Source organism: Mercenaria mercenaria, chromosome 12 (genome assembly GCF_021730395.1).
Source record: "Mercenaria mercenaria strain notata chromosome 12, MADL_Memer_1, whole genome shotgun sequence".
NCBI lineage: Eukaryota > Metazoa > Mollusca > Bivalvia > Venerida > Veneridae > Mercenaria > Mercenaria mercenaria.
In genome coordinates, this window is record NC_069372.1 from 57,014,768 (window position 1) to 57,032,798 (window position 18,031).

The 18,031-nt window shown below is 33.8% G+C and overlaps 2 protein-coding genes across 2 annotated transcripts; one reads left to right on the forward strand and one right to left on the reverse strand.

Moving 5' to 3' along the window:
• The first annotated feature begins 380 nt into the window (after positions 1-380).
• Positions 381-4,372, forward strand: LOC123535063 (vitamin D3 receptor-like). Its single transcript, XM_045317594.2, has 2 exons — positions 381-538; positions 1,878-4,372. The coding sequence occupies exon 2, from the start codon at positions 1,904-1,906 to the stop codon at positions 3,719-3,721; it is 1,818 nt and encodes a 605-aa protein (XP_045173529.2). The 5' UTR covers positions 381-538; positions 1,878-1,903; the 3' UTR covers positions 3,722-4,372.
• A 1,408-nt stretch (positions 4,373-5,780) lies between these two features.
• LOC123534020 (uncharacterized) lies at positions 5,781-17,954 on the reverse strand. The gene is made up of 5 exons (XM_045316052.2): positions 17,328-17,954; positions 16,192-16,367; positions 15,080-15,195; positions 12,666-12,882; positions 5,781-11,729 (listed from the first exon to the last, which is right to left on the reverse strand). Exons 1-5 carry the CDS (start codon positions 17,467-17,469, stop codon positions 11,385-11,387), a joined length of 996 nt encoding a protein of 331 aa, XP_045171987.2. The 5' UTR covers positions 17,470-17,954; the 3' UTR covers positions 5,781-11,384.
• Positions 17,955-18,031: the final 77 nt, after the last annotated feature.

The window sequence follows — 18,031 nt, forward strand, 5'->3', positions numbered from 1 at the left end:
CAGAAGGCCAAGAAAACTATTTGTAGAATAGTTTGTAATATTGCCCCGATTATTTCATGATAGTAAAAAAAGTGTGCTGAAGATCGGTACATAATAATTGGAAGTGGTGATATTACAACGTTTTAGACGATTAATTTTAATTTCAAAACTGTGATATGACCATGACTCGCTTGACCATAAGAAAGCCACGGCCGCGTACTGTGAAGACTCCGAAAACTATTGTATAAGATATTCCATTCCAGTCAGTTCACAGAGTTTTGACATTTTTCTTCGAATTAAGGTCTAGGTTTAAGAATATGAAAAAGGATAAAACCCATTAGCTTTTCAATTTTACGGGTAGATATGATCGGCCTAAAATGACCTAGATTTTACCATATTTATCTTACAATGATAACATGTTTCGTACTTCTCTTAAGTTCTGACTTGTATGAATACTGATAGTGCATATAAGCTGTGCATGCATCCTTTTATCTTGCTTTAGAAGCAGGGTGTACAAAGTTGACGTGCATCAGGATTTTGAGAAAAGGCAGAACATCAGGTGAGTTTTTCAACTTTTTTTTAAACAAATGCTTACACCTTCAAACATGTTCGGGTCAGGCAGGCTCTGTGGCCGAGTGGTTAAGGTCGCTGACTTCGAATCACTTGCTCCGTTCGAAACCTCACTGTTTGTGTAGAATAATTATTCTTTCGTGCGGAGAGTAAGTAATTCAGCTCGTTCACGGAGCTTCCACGGTTCTACCAAGCTGCATTTAACCCGCCGTTTCTAAACTTTACCTATTGCCTACGGATAGTCTATCTCTCGTTCTTCTAAGAATAACATGTGATTCAAAACTGTCTCTCATACTTTAACTGCTTCTCGTACCTTATACTGGACTTACTGATTCTTAAAAGAATGTTCCCTTTCTTAAAAAGAACCTCTTGCAACCTGCTTCTTAACCACATATCGTGCTAACAATTTGTATGTTTTGTGTCGTGAATTATTGAACTTTATAAAAAAAAATAAAATAAGGCTAATACAAATTGGACATATGTTTAGTGTCCTAATCACTTTTTAAGCATGCTTGTTAAACAAACAAATGCCATAAAAATAAATTTAGTGTTAGACCTGATAGCTTGTACGTACATGGCATTAGCAATATTTGATTTTATGTTTTAAACGTCGTCTGCTACAGTTTTTTTACATTTAAAGGGAAAAAAAAGATTTCAGTCTGAGACCCGAAAGCCTAACAGCCCGAGGACGGTAAACATATATCCATTTTGTTACGACCTGACTAAAATTATCTTGTTCAATTTTCGGCTGGTAAGATCCTATATTACTCAAATGTCAAATACTATGATGTTTCTTTCTAGTTTTAAAAACTTTGATTAATCGACAATCAGCTGAGTACTACTTGCCACTGTTTAGATAAGAAACCGAAATTAAACATAAAATGGCTTATAGATAATCTGAATCATTCGACACAGTCCTACTTTTTGACTACATGTATGTATTTTACTGTAAAGGTTGACACAGCAAACATGCAAACATAAAATTCAGTTAAAATCTGTGACTGATACAGATCAAATACTCGTTTAACATCCAACAATAGTCTTAGACAGTTTGATATACCCTCGCTTTGGAGTTTGTATACTGTATTGAATTAATTTGTCTTAATACTGCTTGTTAAATCTATATAAACTGTTTTACATGTTGGATATGGGTCGTTTTTTGTTAATCTTCCTTTCCCCCAAGGAGAAATGTATTAATGCTTGAAAGGTATCAAGTTTAAATGTGAAATATTATTCGATTTTTCTTCATACTTTACTGATCAAAGTTCAGTTTAAATAGAGCATCAAGGATATTCCCTTATTCATATTTCTACTTCATTCTGTTTCAGGTATCAGAAAGACCAGTGACTTACAGATGGACTCGATGGATCTATTCGGAGAATTTTTCTCCTCTGAATATATAGCGGACAATCAAAATCTATCTGACAATATCCTTGACTCGAGTATTAGTCCGGAAGAGGAATTTTTGAACATCTTGGAATCGGCAGACGAAATGGATGACCTCGGTATGTCGCTTCTTGAAAATAATCACGATCTAATAGACATCATGACACCGATGTTTGCGACGCCATTCTCGCCCGTGCCTTATGATAACATAGAATTTGTAGATACCGACTTTCAACAAATGCATCAGCCAGTTGTAGAACAAGAAAAGCCTGAAACAACTAACTCCTTATCTCCATTGAAACAACTGCTTTTAAGTAAAACTAAAACACCACAAAATAAGCCCATGCCCACGCCGAATAAGATATCTAGCAGGCGCGGCTCGGAGAGAAATTCTAAAGCTTTGAAATCGTCCATGGAAAATTCCAGAAAACATACGAAGGATTATTCAGAGGATTACATATCGCACTCATCAACAAACACTTCCCAAGAAATGAGTGGCGTAAAACGGGACAGATCTAAAGGTAAAAACACGTCAAAAGCCCTGAAGTTCCCACCCTGTGCAGTATGCGGGGGTAAAGCCTCTGGGTTACATTACGGGGTCAATAGTTGTGAAGCCTGCAAAGGCTTTTTCAGACGGTTCATTATACGAAATGAAGAGTACAAATGTGCCAAAGACGGTAATTGTAAAGTTGTGAATAAAAATCGGGAAAACTGTTCTGGATGTCGCTTGAAGAAATGTCTTGAACTCGGTATGTCGAAAGAAAACTCTAAATTGGGGAGATACTCTCTTTCTCGAAGAACAGAAACTATCAAAAAGGTGAACGTCCTCGAAGGCAAAGAAAAGAAAACTGAAAAGGTGAAAACATTTGATGTTAATTTAGATTCTTTTAAATTTGATCATACTTACAGCGAAAGCGAGAGCGGCAAATCGTCTCCGAGTTTGCATGATATCGTTCCCGAAGATTGTTGCCCGGATAATCTTCTTCAAGAACTGGTCCGAGCGATGGAGGAAATTCAACCATATGGACCCAACATAACCAGCAATGAGCAGGTGCAGAGTGTGATCAAATATCACCATCAGCGTTACCAGATCAAACTGCAGACCTATGGGGAAATGAAAGCTGTTCCAAAAGATGAGTATTACAAACTTTTAAAAGAATATGGGATCGATGTGGACGGAAGGATTCAAGTGTTCAAAGAGTATGTGCTGAAAATCAAGCGACTAACGAAAAGTTATTATAACTTTGCGCATCAAATCCCAGGATTCAAGAAATTGCAGTCACGTGATCAGTCAAATCTTTTAAACGCTTTCCGATGCGATTTCTTCGTCATACTGATGCACGAGGGTTACAATGAAGACTATGGTGTGGTACTAGCGAGAAATGGCGTTGCGTACCACGTTAATGAACTGGCCGACAAGTGCTTCTCGAGAGAATTTATCACCAACATCTGCGAAGCATACGCCCGATTTCAGAGCCTCGCCTTAAGTAAAGAGGAACAATGTCTTCTAATGGCGCTGACCTTGACCTTTACTGATCGCTGTAACCTTGGAGATCCAGAATTCGTTGACAAGATCCAGTATCTCGTATCGGAAGTGATACGTTATCATCTTGAACGAACGGTTGGACCACAAGCGCAACAAAGGTTCGCTAAGTTTGTAGACAGTCTTGTTTTCCTTAGAGAAGTTTCTGAACAATACATGGCGGAGTTTAGACAATTATGCAAAGACGAAATGATGATAAAAGAAGTTCCGATGATGACCGAGTTTTTAACTGACGAATGGTGATAGGTCAAAGATTGTAGACTATGTGATAGCGCATATTAATCATATTTTAATCAGAGTAAAATCTCTATCTAATGGAGATAAATTCATATCGCAGTACTCTTGGCCTTTGTCGGCGGTAACTTTGTGTATGATATGAATTAAATGTATATAACACTCTGTCATATCAAGATTAAATCGTGTAGGTTCTTGAATTAAAATTATTCCCATCTTTGTACATGTACAATGTCAAACTCCAAAACATTATTACAACCCTTTATTGGTATTGTTTGACAATATTCTTGCACGGAGGTTGGGTACAATGTGTATTATAGTAATACAAGTAGGCCTTCGCAGCTAGAAAAGTGTTCATATGACAACAGTAAAGGCTGGTATGTGCCGGTTATGAAATGAACGATGTAAATGTGTATCAAATGTTGAACATAATGTATATACAGTAAACATTTTTTACGAATTCTTTCTCCAAAACAGCCTTTTAGAGTCTGTATGTTGATGTGTTTGTTCATATGAAAAGTTAGCAAAAGCTCAAGCCTCTGTTCTGTGCTTATTATTTGATCCATATATTAAAGGCCATGAGGGTAGAAATGTTTTTATTGTTTTAAATAATGACGCCACGTCTAACGAAAATAAAAGACTAGATGGTAACAGCTTTAATGGATTTCTTTTGTTTCATCGTGCCATGACAGCGATGCCTATATACAAGTATTCTTAATTATTTAGATCTAATAGATTCCGGCGCCAGTAAAAACATGATTATAAAATTTTCTCATTTTAAGGAGATAATCAGCCATTTTCAGACCATATCTTTTTTAATTGCAACTTTACTCGACATTGAATTCTCATCTCTTATCACTGATATGTAAATAATCGAATTATGAACAACAGATTTGTTGTGAATTTTTCCATCAGCAGGGATGGTCCGATTTGATATGTGATATAATCATGTACATGATTTTAAAAGTTTATAGGAATATTTACCTGGCTGAAATAGTTAAGCACAATCTTACAGGATCCTTTGCATGTCACGCCCGTTGCATAAATGTAATTTCCACTATTTTTTTCTCAAAAATTATTATGACCTACGGAATGCCTTATCTGCCTCTTTTTCACCATACGGCATAAACTGTTATACACTTTTTGAAAGTTGTTCCATTATGCAAGCTGTTTCATAACGTAACATTTTGCAAGCTGTTACGTGCATTTAGTAAGATGTAGGGTGTTTGACAGAAGAATATGCATATTATAAAGTTGTTCTTTATAGTATGTATAAGCTTTGTTCTGTATTTTATGTTGTTCTGTATTTCATGTTGTTCTGTATTTTATGTTGTTCTGTATTTTATGTTGTTTTGTTCTGTATTTTATGTTGTTCTGTATTTTATGTTGTTTTGTTCTGTATTTTATGTTGTTTTGTTCTGTATTTTACGTTGTTCTGTATTTCATGTTGTTTTGTTCTGTATTTTATGTTGTTCTGTATTTTATGTTGTTTTGTCCTGTATTTTATGTTGTTCTGTATTTTATGTTGTTCTGTATTTTATGTTGTTCTGTATTTTATGTTGTTGTTCTGTATTTTATGTTGTTCTGTATTTTATGTTGTTTTGTTCTGTATTTTATGTTGTTCTGTATTTTATGTTGTTTTGTTCTGTATTTTATGTTGTTCTATATTTTATGTTGTTTTGTTCTGTATTTTATGTTGTTCTGTATTTTATGTTGTTCTGTATTTTATGTTGTTTTGTTCTGTATTTTATGTTGTTTTGTTCTGTATTTTATGTTGTTCTATATTTTATGTTGTTTTGTTCTGTATTTTATGTTGTTTTGTTCTGTATTTTATGTTGTTCTATATTTTATGTTGTTTTGTTCTGTATTTTATGTTGTTCTGTATCATTTTTTAAGCTGAGGAATCTTAGCTAGAAGTTGTGGTGTTCATAAATTGTTGTTTATGTTGCTAGATATACGTTTTAAAGAATGGGTATACACTGTTTATGTATTATCCCACATGTTAAATGTCTGCACCAATTTATGTTCTATTGCAGAAGTTCTTAGGAAACCATGATAAAAAGTATGCTTTAAATTGTAAATCACCATATTATTTTCTTTAAACAGATAACAACATTTGTACATTGTAAAACTTATTAATATATATTAATAAGTTTTATTACGCACATCATTAACTTACAACAACGTATACAGTGACCAGAATAAGTTGCAAAAAGCACAGAATGTTTTGTAAAATATGCATAATATGTTGTACACTGTAAAGAACACTTTTCAAAATATACACAACAACTAACAAACTGTACAGAAGAAGTTATAACAAGTACAAATTAACTAAAAAAATGTTCATATTAAAAAACTTGCAAAATGTACAGGCCTAAATGTATAAACTGTACTGTATAAAATGTGTAAGACAATTTGGCATAAATATGTTCAAAAGGAGTCAGATTAGGCATTCCATAGTGATCTGCATAAGCCCTGAATATAGTAATTAGTGTTTGTTTATTATAGTGTCACCCCTACTGAAAGGGCCAGCCAATTTGGCTTATGAGACACATTCATACATTGAATAGCTTTACTTCCCGATTCCTATTTTCTTTTAATGCCAGGCACCATTAAAGGTAAATTTTTCATACTCAAAATGTGTTTTCACTTAAATTGTACCAGTAACCTAAATGCATGGAAAAAATACCAGTTTCAGTTTGATACAATCAATTTTCAAGGTTTTATGGCTTTTTCAGTAATGTATGCTAGCGCCCCAAATTTCCTGGAAAAAAGCTGTCGTGACATCATTTTTGACCACTTTTCCTTGCTTAGGCTTATTTTTGCCATATTTTATCAAGTTTTACCATAAACTGCACTCAAATCACACACAGTTACTGTAAAATATACCCAAACTCACCCCTGACACCTAAAATTTACCAATATTTAGTCAATAAATATGCATTTTTTGAAAAAAATACACCCAAAACAGTGATATTGAAATATTTTTAGTTTTTCTTCTTTTTCTCTGCTAAATTGCACTGAATTTGTCATTTTCTATCATAATCTGGCCAAACTAGCCTATTTACAGCCACATCTAAACAAGTTTCAATTTTTACCCCTGCACAACATATAGGTTACATTCAACCAATTCAATTCCTTATTTATTTCATATTAATAACAAAACATTCAGACCTCATTTTCAGCACTTTAGAGCATTTCAATGATATGAAAACCATATATGGTCATTTAGTATAACATGTCTTCTTATCAAAAATAGAAAAATATTGACATGTTATGTTGTATATAAGAAAAATAATCTGTTCCGAGACACATCACCCTCTAAAAGTGCCCTCATGAAAACAGCCGTTTAGCAATTACGCGTAGGTAGACATTTTTCACAAAGAATAAAACTTATTCCAGGAAATTTACAATGAAAATGGTCTAGATCTATTCTCAATACAATAAGCAATAAACATAAGCCAAAAATTTAACTGTCACCTCCTCATGTCACTCATTATACCAGATTTCTCCATAGCATGGAACTACATTTTGGACTACTTCACATGTAACACTGAGTAGTCACTTCCGGTTTGGTGTAATCCGTCCACCAGGCAGGTAGGCAATCGGTAACAATTATTTAACTTTCATTGGGGCTATGGTTTTTAACAAATAAATATGACCCAAATATTTTAGTAGATGGTCAGCTAAGGAGAAATTGTGTGAAATTCAGTTTCAGACAAGATGATTTTTGAAGTGCACCCTCGATACAAATAAAAGCCCAGTGTATTCTTGCCATGCGTTTTAGTAATCAGTTTCAGACCAAGTTTCATTAAGACTGGGCCAAAATTGTGACATTGTTTACAGTCAAATTAATGATGACAGACACAGGGTGTATCACAATAGTTCACCTTGACCACTGTGACCTTGATCTTTGATCTACTGACCCCAAAAACAACAAAGCCTCATTAGCTAAACCACAGACAATCACCCTATGAAGTTTGACATTTTTGTTTTGTCTTGTTGGGTTATAAACAGACACAATTATAGGCCATATGGCAACTATCAAAGCTTTTGATGGAGGAAGACCCTATGTGCCCTTCCAGGTATTAATTATTACAGACACAGGTAGGCACCTGGCAGCTAGATGGTTTCCTCAAATGAAGGAATTCTTCACCTTAAGCAAAGTTTTCAAATGAACAGTGGCAAGGGGCATGTGATTCAAAGTCATCGGCCATAACCATTGGATAGAAAGGCACCTGGAAGATTAGGCTACTCCAAGTACTGAGTTACTTAACTGAAATAAAAATTGTTTAAACTAAATTACTGGGTTAAAACCATTTTCAGCTAACTATGATTTTCACCTTCTGATCTTCAAAACAATAGGGTCTCACCTGATAATAAGTTAAGGATAAAAAACTATTTTCAGTCCTGAGGTCACTGTGACCTTAACCTTTGACCTACTCATCCCTAACACAATTACAGTCATTGATTTATCACAGGCAAGCTTCCTAAAAAGACTGCTTTAGTACCAAGCATGGCTGAAAGACAGACCATGCATCTATCTATACCAACCAACATGAACAAAACAATATACATGTATCATATCAGGACATAAACTTGGGAAATGTACAATGTACAAAGTTCCACTAAAGTGCCACAGTTCAAACGACTGTACTGGTAAATCAACAATGTCCGTTATGGTAAAAAAAACTCGATTTTATCATCAAAATGTTTTTTTTATATTAACAGGGAATACTTTGTAAATAATTTCTGATTAAAGGGAAACAACTGCAAAAACATTTAAAAACCTGGTTCCTTGGTATGACAAATAAAAATAGATGTGTTTGCAGCTGGAACTTACAGTCAGAACAGGACAGTTGGTAACTGATCTTACAAGGAAAAACATTAATGTGTCAATATGTCAAATATCAAAAACACAATTTCATTCATTTATTATAACAGATGAAATGTAACATACATTAAAACATGCATATTAAGACAATGACATTAAATTTAAAAGATTTTTCAACAAAATATTATATTTCTAGCTAAAATATTTTATATAATAATAAATATATACAAAAAATTACTAAAAATTTAATGCTTTCAATTTTCCAAATAAAGGAAACCATTGCATAACAACCAGTGAGAAAAATGTGTAAAAGCGTATAATGTACAAGTTACGGAGAAGTAAAGTGTTCTCCAAGAATGTTTCTAGATGATTAAAGGAAAAGGTTACAGAAATGTAATAATGTTCTTTTCCTGTTACTTTATTAGTGCTTTACAATATACTATAAAATATATATACTATACATACAGTAACATACTTGATTTAAATTTAATGATTTCTCGTAATTTTACTATTACAAAATGCAACTAGACAAGAAAAAAGCTATCTAAACTAGTGTGTATGGTCAGTGGTTCTACACAGGTGAAAAACACCAGTTTCTAAAGTAATGCCCTATTGAAGTAACATTGATCATTCTACACTATCAAACAGATCTGGGTCAATTTTTTCTAAATTCACGAAGTTCTTCCTTTTGTTAGTTATTGTACATAAAAAGTCAAAAGAATGTAAAATAGCTGGTGCTAGGCTGTATTTATCACATGTTTGACATTGTGGGACTGAAATAAAGCCATGATATATTTTTAGTATTTAGGAAACTGTAAAAAAATATTTTGACATTATCAGATAGATTTTGTCTCTAATACTTAAAGAAAAAAGATTTTTTGATGTTTCATGAGAAAAAGCTTACATATGATGAAAAGATTCCCATATTTGTGTCTTTCCCAATTAATTTATTAAACTTCTTGAAAAAACATGACAAAAATACTGTAAATCACTTTATATTAGTGTGATCTTTATTTCGCGAATTCCGACACCCTGAATTATTTCACGGATTTATGAATTCGCGATGGAAGGGTCAGAAATTTAAATTCGCGAAGGTTCTTATCTCTTGTTAGCGAAATTTCAGTTCCGGAAGTTGTGATTATATCAATGCCAATTTTTCAGTACCGTACCGAATTTATGCATGCCAAAGACTCGTCAAACACATGGTCCGTAACGCTTATTTCGTTTTAGCAATCGGTTACTTTATTCATACAGACTGAAATAATTGAGCCTTTAAATTCTTTATTCAATTTACTGGCGATTATTCTTAATACACTTAATAGCTGATAAAATGTTTGTTACAGCCATTTCATAAATAATCAACGTACAAGTATATAATACAATGGTGTGATAAATTGTCTGCTTATCCCTATTGTTGTCTAAACAAAATGTGTAAAAAAAATCAGGTTTGTTGAGAAGATAAGGGATGATATAGATCTTCTCCTCGTACAACATGCGCTCTGCTTGTTTGACACATACGAAGTGCATCCAGGAGATGATCCGTTAAAAACTGCCAGTGCATGTAAATGTAACCTTAAGCAGTATATTCTACATGAATTATTCATAATGTATTGAAATGTGAAATGAATTGAAATTCATTCAATAAACTTCGATGTATAGGCGGCTAGTATTCATTGCTGAACTGATATTTTCGGATATGTCTGTATTTTATGGAAGGATATTTACACAAATTCATGATTTCGTGATGAACCCAATTCGCGAAAAAAAGCGAAAATTAAAACATCGCGAATAATACCGGATTTACAGTACTCAGCAGAGCCTTGCATTGTATCAGTTTATTCAGTTTGTTTAATGTATTCAGTATTAAAGGACTGCATGTCTGTCATAAGATCCTGTTACTATTTGATTTATTACTGATGGTCCAGATTATTTTTCCACCGTAAATTGTTCTGGAGAGTCAGCATGCCTTAAAACGATTAACAGTTGGGTCAGTGAAAATAGTGACCACTGACCTCCAAGTGTGACCTTCAGACCAAAGAAGTATAAAACCTTTATTTTTATAGCTCTTTGCCTTGACTCAGAACAAATGACCTTGATTGTGCACTCCACAAATCATATCTTAAAGAGGTAAATAATTATATCTTATTGAAATAATATGTATTTAGAATTCAAAATAATCTCTAAACTTTCACATAATTTTGTTTTGACAATATGGATATTCTAAATAACATTCTTACAATAACATACACTCATACAGGAGCTACTAGTACTAAAAGTTCTTGTAATATTCACTCAACAGAAAATAACAAATAAATGTTGTATTAAATGGGGCTAAGGCTGCTTTATCAATAAACATATAGGCAGATATTATTCTTCAATATACCTATATAAAGTCTGTCAAAAATGCAGCTTGCATTTCACAAGGAAATACAAACAAGCTGAAAAAAAATCCCATATTGTACCTTCCAAAAATCCCGTATTGTACCTTCCATATTGTATGTTGCTGGACTACTTTCATTAATATGCATGAGCTGACACAGTTATATAAATAGCGTGCACAAAACATCATTCGTTTTATTTTAACGTCAATAAATATTTCAGATTTCGTTCGATTACAAATAAAAAAACAAAAAGGTGGAGGTATATATTAAAAGGGTCATTACAACAGTAGCTGGATCTGGGATTTTGTATTAGGCACTTGTGGATTTTGCAAGGACAGATATCACACTTGGCACATGCGCGCCTTGTGAGACCCGACCTGGCAAAATCCACTCAAGCCGAATACAGCATCCCAGATCGAGCTATTATATTAACATCATTTAAATTATGCACTCTAAGCTACCAAGTTTTTCCAAAGTTTGGTAACAACATTGACGGATTTTCTATCGTTACATCTGGGTCTGACTCCAGTAGACCCTTTAACACAATTTTTATCTCCCTTTGTCGAGCTGCTTCAATCACTAACTCCCTTGTTTCTCCTTTCAAATGTAAATCGTAGATATCTAAATGTTTAAGGCTCTCACAGTTCACAATAAGATCCAATATTGCACCATCAGATATAGTTTTTATCCAGCTCAAATTGAGTTCACGTAAGTTTTTACCATACTTGCAAATGGCAGCCAAGGATTTATTTGTTACGTGCTTGCAGGCAGCTAAATTTAGGGATTCTAATTTAGTCAATTTCTGAAAAGATAAAAATAATGAAAAATATACACAATTGAATCAGCAGTGGACGTTAAAAGACATTTTGAATTTGGACGATGTCTTTAATCATCTGAACAGTCCAAAAATGTATTTTTTTGTTGAAAATTCCAGATGAACAATTTTAGCAAATGAAAATATCTAAAAACATTCTTTCTTACAGTAATTTTTTTTAAAAGAACTTATTTTTAAATTAATCTGAACATCATTTCTTAAAGTGTTATACGCATCCAACAACAAAACAATGTAGTATTGTGGGTACCAGATTATTTTTACTACAGTTGACTTCCATTTCACTGTATGAAATTCAATCTGATTTTGTAAAGCAAATGTCTTGTATAGATTAGGTCTATAATTGAGTAAAAGCCTAGAAAGTATATACAGGTACTAATATTGTTCTACTAGTAAAGTGATTCAATTTTTAAAATCATAGGATCTGTTATTGGTTTATGGTTGAACCTGTTCAGCAGCCACTTGCCTAAAGCAGACAGTCAGCTAACTTCCCAAACTGTCTATCTGTTCTAATTTCAACTTGCCTAAAGCAGACAGTCAGCTAACTTCCCAAACTGTCTATCTGTTCTAATTTCAACTTGCCTTAAGCAGGCACCTGTCTTAACCCTTACCATGCTGGACACGATTAATTCTGCCTTTGTGACCAGTGTAGATCATGATCAGCCTGCACGTCCATGCAGTCTGATCAAGATCTGTACTGTTCGCCATTCAGTCAGTATCTTTTTGGTAGGCACCCCTTTTAACAGTTAATGGTACTGTCCATATTGAAAGATGGACAAGTTCATTATAGAAATTTAGCAGGGTAAGGGTTATACTCCTTGACTGGCTGCTTAACAAAGGTTAGACTGTATAACCATAAGCAGTGCAGCCCTAAATACTGTGAATAAAACTAACTACAGTACTTACCCTGAGTATTGTTTCCACAATATTGTCTGTGACAATATACCCACAATCCTTTAGACTTAAAACTCTTAGATTAGGGCAATTAGTCCACATTGTTTTAAGTATAGACTGTGTTAAGTAGACATCATTGAGGTCTAAATGTTCCAACACTGGTACCAACAACTGACGTAATGCCTTTACGTTCAATTTCTTCTTTTTCTTCAGTTGTGCTATCATTGCACTGAAGTTGGAAAATAGGACTCACATATCTGAGACTTTAGATACATAAAGTCAACAACAAGAGGACCAAATGGTCCTAGGTTGCTCACCTGAAAACAGCTTGATAAAATTTTATGAATATCCTGCTTAAAATGCAACCCCTTTTGCATAGGCAAAGTATTTCTTTGATTTGACCAGGTGACCCAGTTTTTGACCCAACATGACCCATATTTGAACTCGACCTAGCTTTCATCAAGACAAACATTCTGATCGAATTTCATGAAGATTCAGTGAAAAATGCAGCCCCTATTGCACACACAAGGTTATTCTTTGATTTGACCAGGTGACTTAGTTTTTGACCCAACCTGATCCATATTCGAACTTGACCTAGATTTCATCAAAGCAAACATTTTGATCAAATTTCATGAACATCCTGCTTAAAATGTAGCCCCCTATTGCATTCACTAAGTTTTTCTTTGATTTTACTGGGTTACTTAGTTTTTGACCCCAGATGACCCCTATTTGAACTCGACCTAGATTTCATCAAAACAAAGATTCTGATCAAATTTCATGAATAATCAGTACAAAATGCAGCCACTATTGCATACACAAAGTGTTTCTTTGATTTGACCGGGTGACCTAGTTTTTAACCCCAGATGACCATATTCTAACTTGACCTAGATTTCATCCAGACAAACATTGTGATCAAATTTTATGAATATCCAGTGTAAAATGTAGCCCCTATTGCGTACACAAGGTGTTTCTTTGATTTGACCGGGTGACCTAGTTTTTGATCCCAGATGACCCAAATTTGAACTTGATCTAGATTATATCCAGAGAAACATTTTGATCAAATTTCATGAAGATCTGGTGTAAAATGCAGTCCCTATTGCATACACAAGGTTTTTCTATGATTTGACCAAGTGACCTAGTTTTTGATCCCAGATGACCCATTTTCGAATTTGGCCTAGATTTCATCAAGGCAATCATTCTGACCAAATTTCATGAAGATCAGTTGAAAAATACAGCCTCTATTGCATATACAAGCTAAATGTTGACAAACGACAGAGAGACACTGGATGGAGCGATCACAATAACTCACCTGATCATTGCTCAGGTGAGCTAAAAAAGATACATAGCAAAGAGTCAGAACTGAAATGGAAATTTGCTAGAAATACACATTTTAGATAACTGTAATAATATGAGCTCAAAAAAAAAAAACAACAGCAATAAAGGGTGTTGCATTTTGCTGAAGTAAACAAGAGCTGTCACTAATGGTGACAAATGCCCCTGCAGCGCCTTGACCTTTGACCTGGTGACCTTGACCTTTGACGTGGTGACCCCAAAGTCAATAGGGGTCGTGTACTCAATAAGAACTATTAGCATGTGAAGTTTGAAGGTCCTGGTTGCAGTGGTTCGCAAGTAAAGTGCCTTCATGCAAAAAGTTAACGTTGGACCCTGTGACCTTGACCTTTGACCTGGTGACCCCAAAGTCAGTAGGGGTCGTGTTCTCAATGAGTACTATCAGCATGTGAAGTTTGAAGGTCCTGGGTGCAGTGGTTTGCTAGTAAAGTGCCTTCATGCAAAAAGTTAACGTTGTGACTAACGAACGAACGGACGGACAGTTGAAAACTAATATGCCTCCCTTCGGGGGCATAGAAATGGGGAAGGGGTTAACTGAATTTAAAATTTAACTTTGTAAGTGAAAACAGCTGTAAATCAAACTTCCTATCAATAAATCTGTTCAATGCTTACAAAATACCACTGAAATTAATATTTATTTTGTAAATTCAGGGGTGGGGGCATCTATTAGGAGGCTAGCATTTATGCAGGGTAATACAGTTTATAATTATAAATTCTATCTCAAGTGTAAGTCAGGGAGCACTGTTCATAATGTCATAAACTTAAAAATGAGATATGACAAACGGATAAGAATATGTGGCAGTAATGTCAAACATGGGGTCAATATCGCCTCTGAATAAAGGTTACTACATGTACTAAACAAAACAGCTTATAAAGGCTGTAAGTAACATTTGTCCAAGTCAATCCCCAGTAAAATTTGAAAGCTTAATTAGTAAAGGAACAGTAACAGTGTATAAATCATTGTATGACTTACTTGAATTTTTATCTAAACTGATCCAAATAATTTGTGTGCTCATGTTTCCAGTTGTATAGGTAGCTATGCAGTTGTATAATTTAGTACCGGTATGCAAAATTACCTTATAATATGTTCATCAGGAAAGTCTTCTAGGTCATAATCATCTAAGTTGTCCAGTATGTAACCCATGCAACACTGATGTAATGTTGTTACATTAGTTCCTTCATGAAATGGGCTCTGAAATCCAAAGAATCAAACTTATTTTGAAATAGTTGTTACACATGTATGAATTTCTGCAGACCTTTTTGTGTTTTTAAAACAATGATGTTAAATAACATTCAGACAATAGAACAAGTAAACTTTGTTTTGAATAGTCAATACAAATGTTTCTGATGTATCCCAATGTTACTATACAATATAGTGCTATCTTGTTTTAAATGCGTGTTACATTCCAGTAGTGCATAAAATACCTTCTAATAACAAAACATTAAAATTCTGTATTTGAAAAGCCACGGCCTGTTCTTCACTTTGGGCATCTTGTGCAAGTGGAAAAGGCCAAATACTGGCCAAAATACATGAAAAAGGGCAGGCAACAGACATAATCGTAGCATTTCCAGCACACAAGGGAAAATCAGACTGAAATATGATCATGTGATGTAATACAAAAGTAACGAAAACGGCTTTTAGCCTGTAGACACTATAAATGATGAAGAGACTCCATCAGCAACTTTATTCTAATTTATCCTCTCATATTATTTTTATAAATAAAATGTTTCCCCAAATCTGGATAAACTATTTAATCTTACAATCTCTTTCACAAACAAACTGCCCTTTAATTGTATTAGATTCTAAGAACAACGTCACTTATAAGGCCTAAAAAAAAAATTCTTTGTTTCTGGTAACATGCTAAAAAAATAGGGTAGGTAGTTTGGAATTTTTTTTTTGGAATTTTTTTTATTGAGATTTTCGGAAATTATTTTCGTGTCAAAAAAAATGAATACAAGTAAGGGGGTTATGCCTTTAGAGCATCAGTAAGTTGATTTCTAACATCACTGACCATGTTTAAAGCATAAAACGTGCAGTTCTACAACTTTTCGTTAAAAGGTTGAAAAAAATATTCTCCAAGGGTTGGGCTAAAAATTTAGGGTAGGTCGGGATACCAGAAACAAACAATTCTTTTTTATGTCTTATGTAACAACCCCTCAAAAAGCTTATTAAAAGGAGTATACTTACAGGCTCAAAGTTACGGCAAAACAGAGATCTGATCAATGTTTTCCCATTGTGCTGTTTACTTTCAAATCTTTTAGTGTTTCTATGACTAAGTGATGTGTCAATTTCCTTTAAAACTTCCTCCTCTGTGTGATGGCGCATCATGTTTACTTCCATGACCTCTTTCACATCAATAAAACCTAAAGGTACAAGTAATCAGTCAGTACTTGGTACTATGAAATATTCAAATTTTAATTTGGTGGGAATGAATAATTTGCATATTAAGCCTTTAAATAATTTACATCTCAGTTTTACATGTATAAGGCAAAGAACTGCCCAAAATTATCTATTAAAAATAACACTTTAAAAAGTCATGAAGATAAAGAAACATAATAATGCTCATGGACTAGTGCGTCAAATTTATAATTGCGAGAAAGGATCGAACCAGTCGCAGTAAACCAATAAAAGAGAAAATAAACAACATTTCTAATGCTTCAGAAGTTCAGATATCTCCAGATCTTTCTAAATAATATATACATATTTATGGACAGTCCAAATTACAACAAAGTCCTTTGAAAATGCATTTTATTTTTTCTAGCAAAAACCAGTCATTTCTTAACACATAACTGTCAGCTGGAATGACGTAATTATTTTTGCTATGAAGCACTTCAATCCAATGCTTAGCATTTGCGATTTATCAAGACTGCTGGAAAGGAGTATCACGCAGATCATAATTATATATCTATCTAAAAGTCTTTAGAGTCACTGGCTCCTGTCTGCCATAGAATCATTTTAGTTTCACACTTGATCACACTTATTATTATGGAATGATAAGATACAATTTATTTAAAGACGGTAAGATAGTAAACAAGTAGCACATAAGCTGGTCACTTGCTCCTGTCTGCCGTTAAATCATTTTAGCTTTTAAGTAAATATGTAGGTATCAGCAGAATATCCTAGCATCTTCCACTACCATTGTGGAATTAATGAAATTAAGAGACAATGAAAATAATTTAAAAAAAAAAAAGAATATAAGTTTTTCAACCCATCTCATTATTATTTACTTCATAAACATATGGTAAAGGTATAAATGCTATGAAATTGTGGCCATATTAACTTAGCTATCTGAAAAGCAAACAAAAATGAAAATTGCTACAGACCTCCATCATGGACAGTTAGCCCTTCTTTCAAAGCACCGTATCGGAGAATGTAGCACAACCGTTTACTAAGACGACCTGCATAACGATCTTCTGCTTCTCTGCTATCACTTCCTTTTTGATTATTGTTGTTTATATGTGGCATTATTCTAAACTTGTTTTAAACTCCTATTTCCAACAATGGGAATTTTAATACATCTATTTAATGATACATCAAATAAAAGTTATTTTTCCTCTAAATATTATTTGGCATAAATCATTGAGTTATTGTACAGTTATATGCAAAACGAGAGTTTGAACTTTTATATATCCTGTTGTCATGCTATTGTCACATATTGTGCAATAATACTGGGGCCCTAATACTGTACGAGCAGTTTAGTGCCAGTTTCAGTAGGGTTTCATCATCTGCCTTGACATTGTCATGAAATTGTTTGGGTAATTTTACAAAAAAAAGAATGTTCTTGATTAAGTTTGTCACACTGGTTTATAAAGTTTCTATTTTATTTTGCTCAAGAAATAGATAAAACAATTATTTGGCTGACCATTTCCTGCTAAAATGTTTGTAAACAAAGGGGACGTTACTCTTATACGTTTTCAAAACAGGAAGTCGTAAAACGTCACGACTTTGTGTGCCTCTTACTCCATACTGGGCAAAGTGAGTAGATGTAAATACTGATCATGAATTAGAATCCATAAATATCCCGTGA

Coding starts and splice junctions, on each gene's coding strand:
- LOC123534020 (XM_045316052.2), bottom strand. CDS start 17,469: ATGCCACATATAAACAACAATAATCAAAAAGGAAGTGATAGCAGAGAA. Junction 16,368..17,327: donor GCTAACTGTCCATGATGGAG/GTCTGTAGCAAT, acceptor TTGTACCTTTAG/GTTTTATTGATGTGAAAGAG. Junction 12,883..15,079: donor CCTGATGAACATATTATAAG/GTAATTTTGCAT, acceptor TTCCAACTTCAG/TGCAATGATAGCACAACTGA.
- LOC123535063 (XM_045317594.2), top strand. CDS start 1,904: ATGGACTCGATGGATCTATTCGGAGAATTTTTCTCCTCTGAATATATA.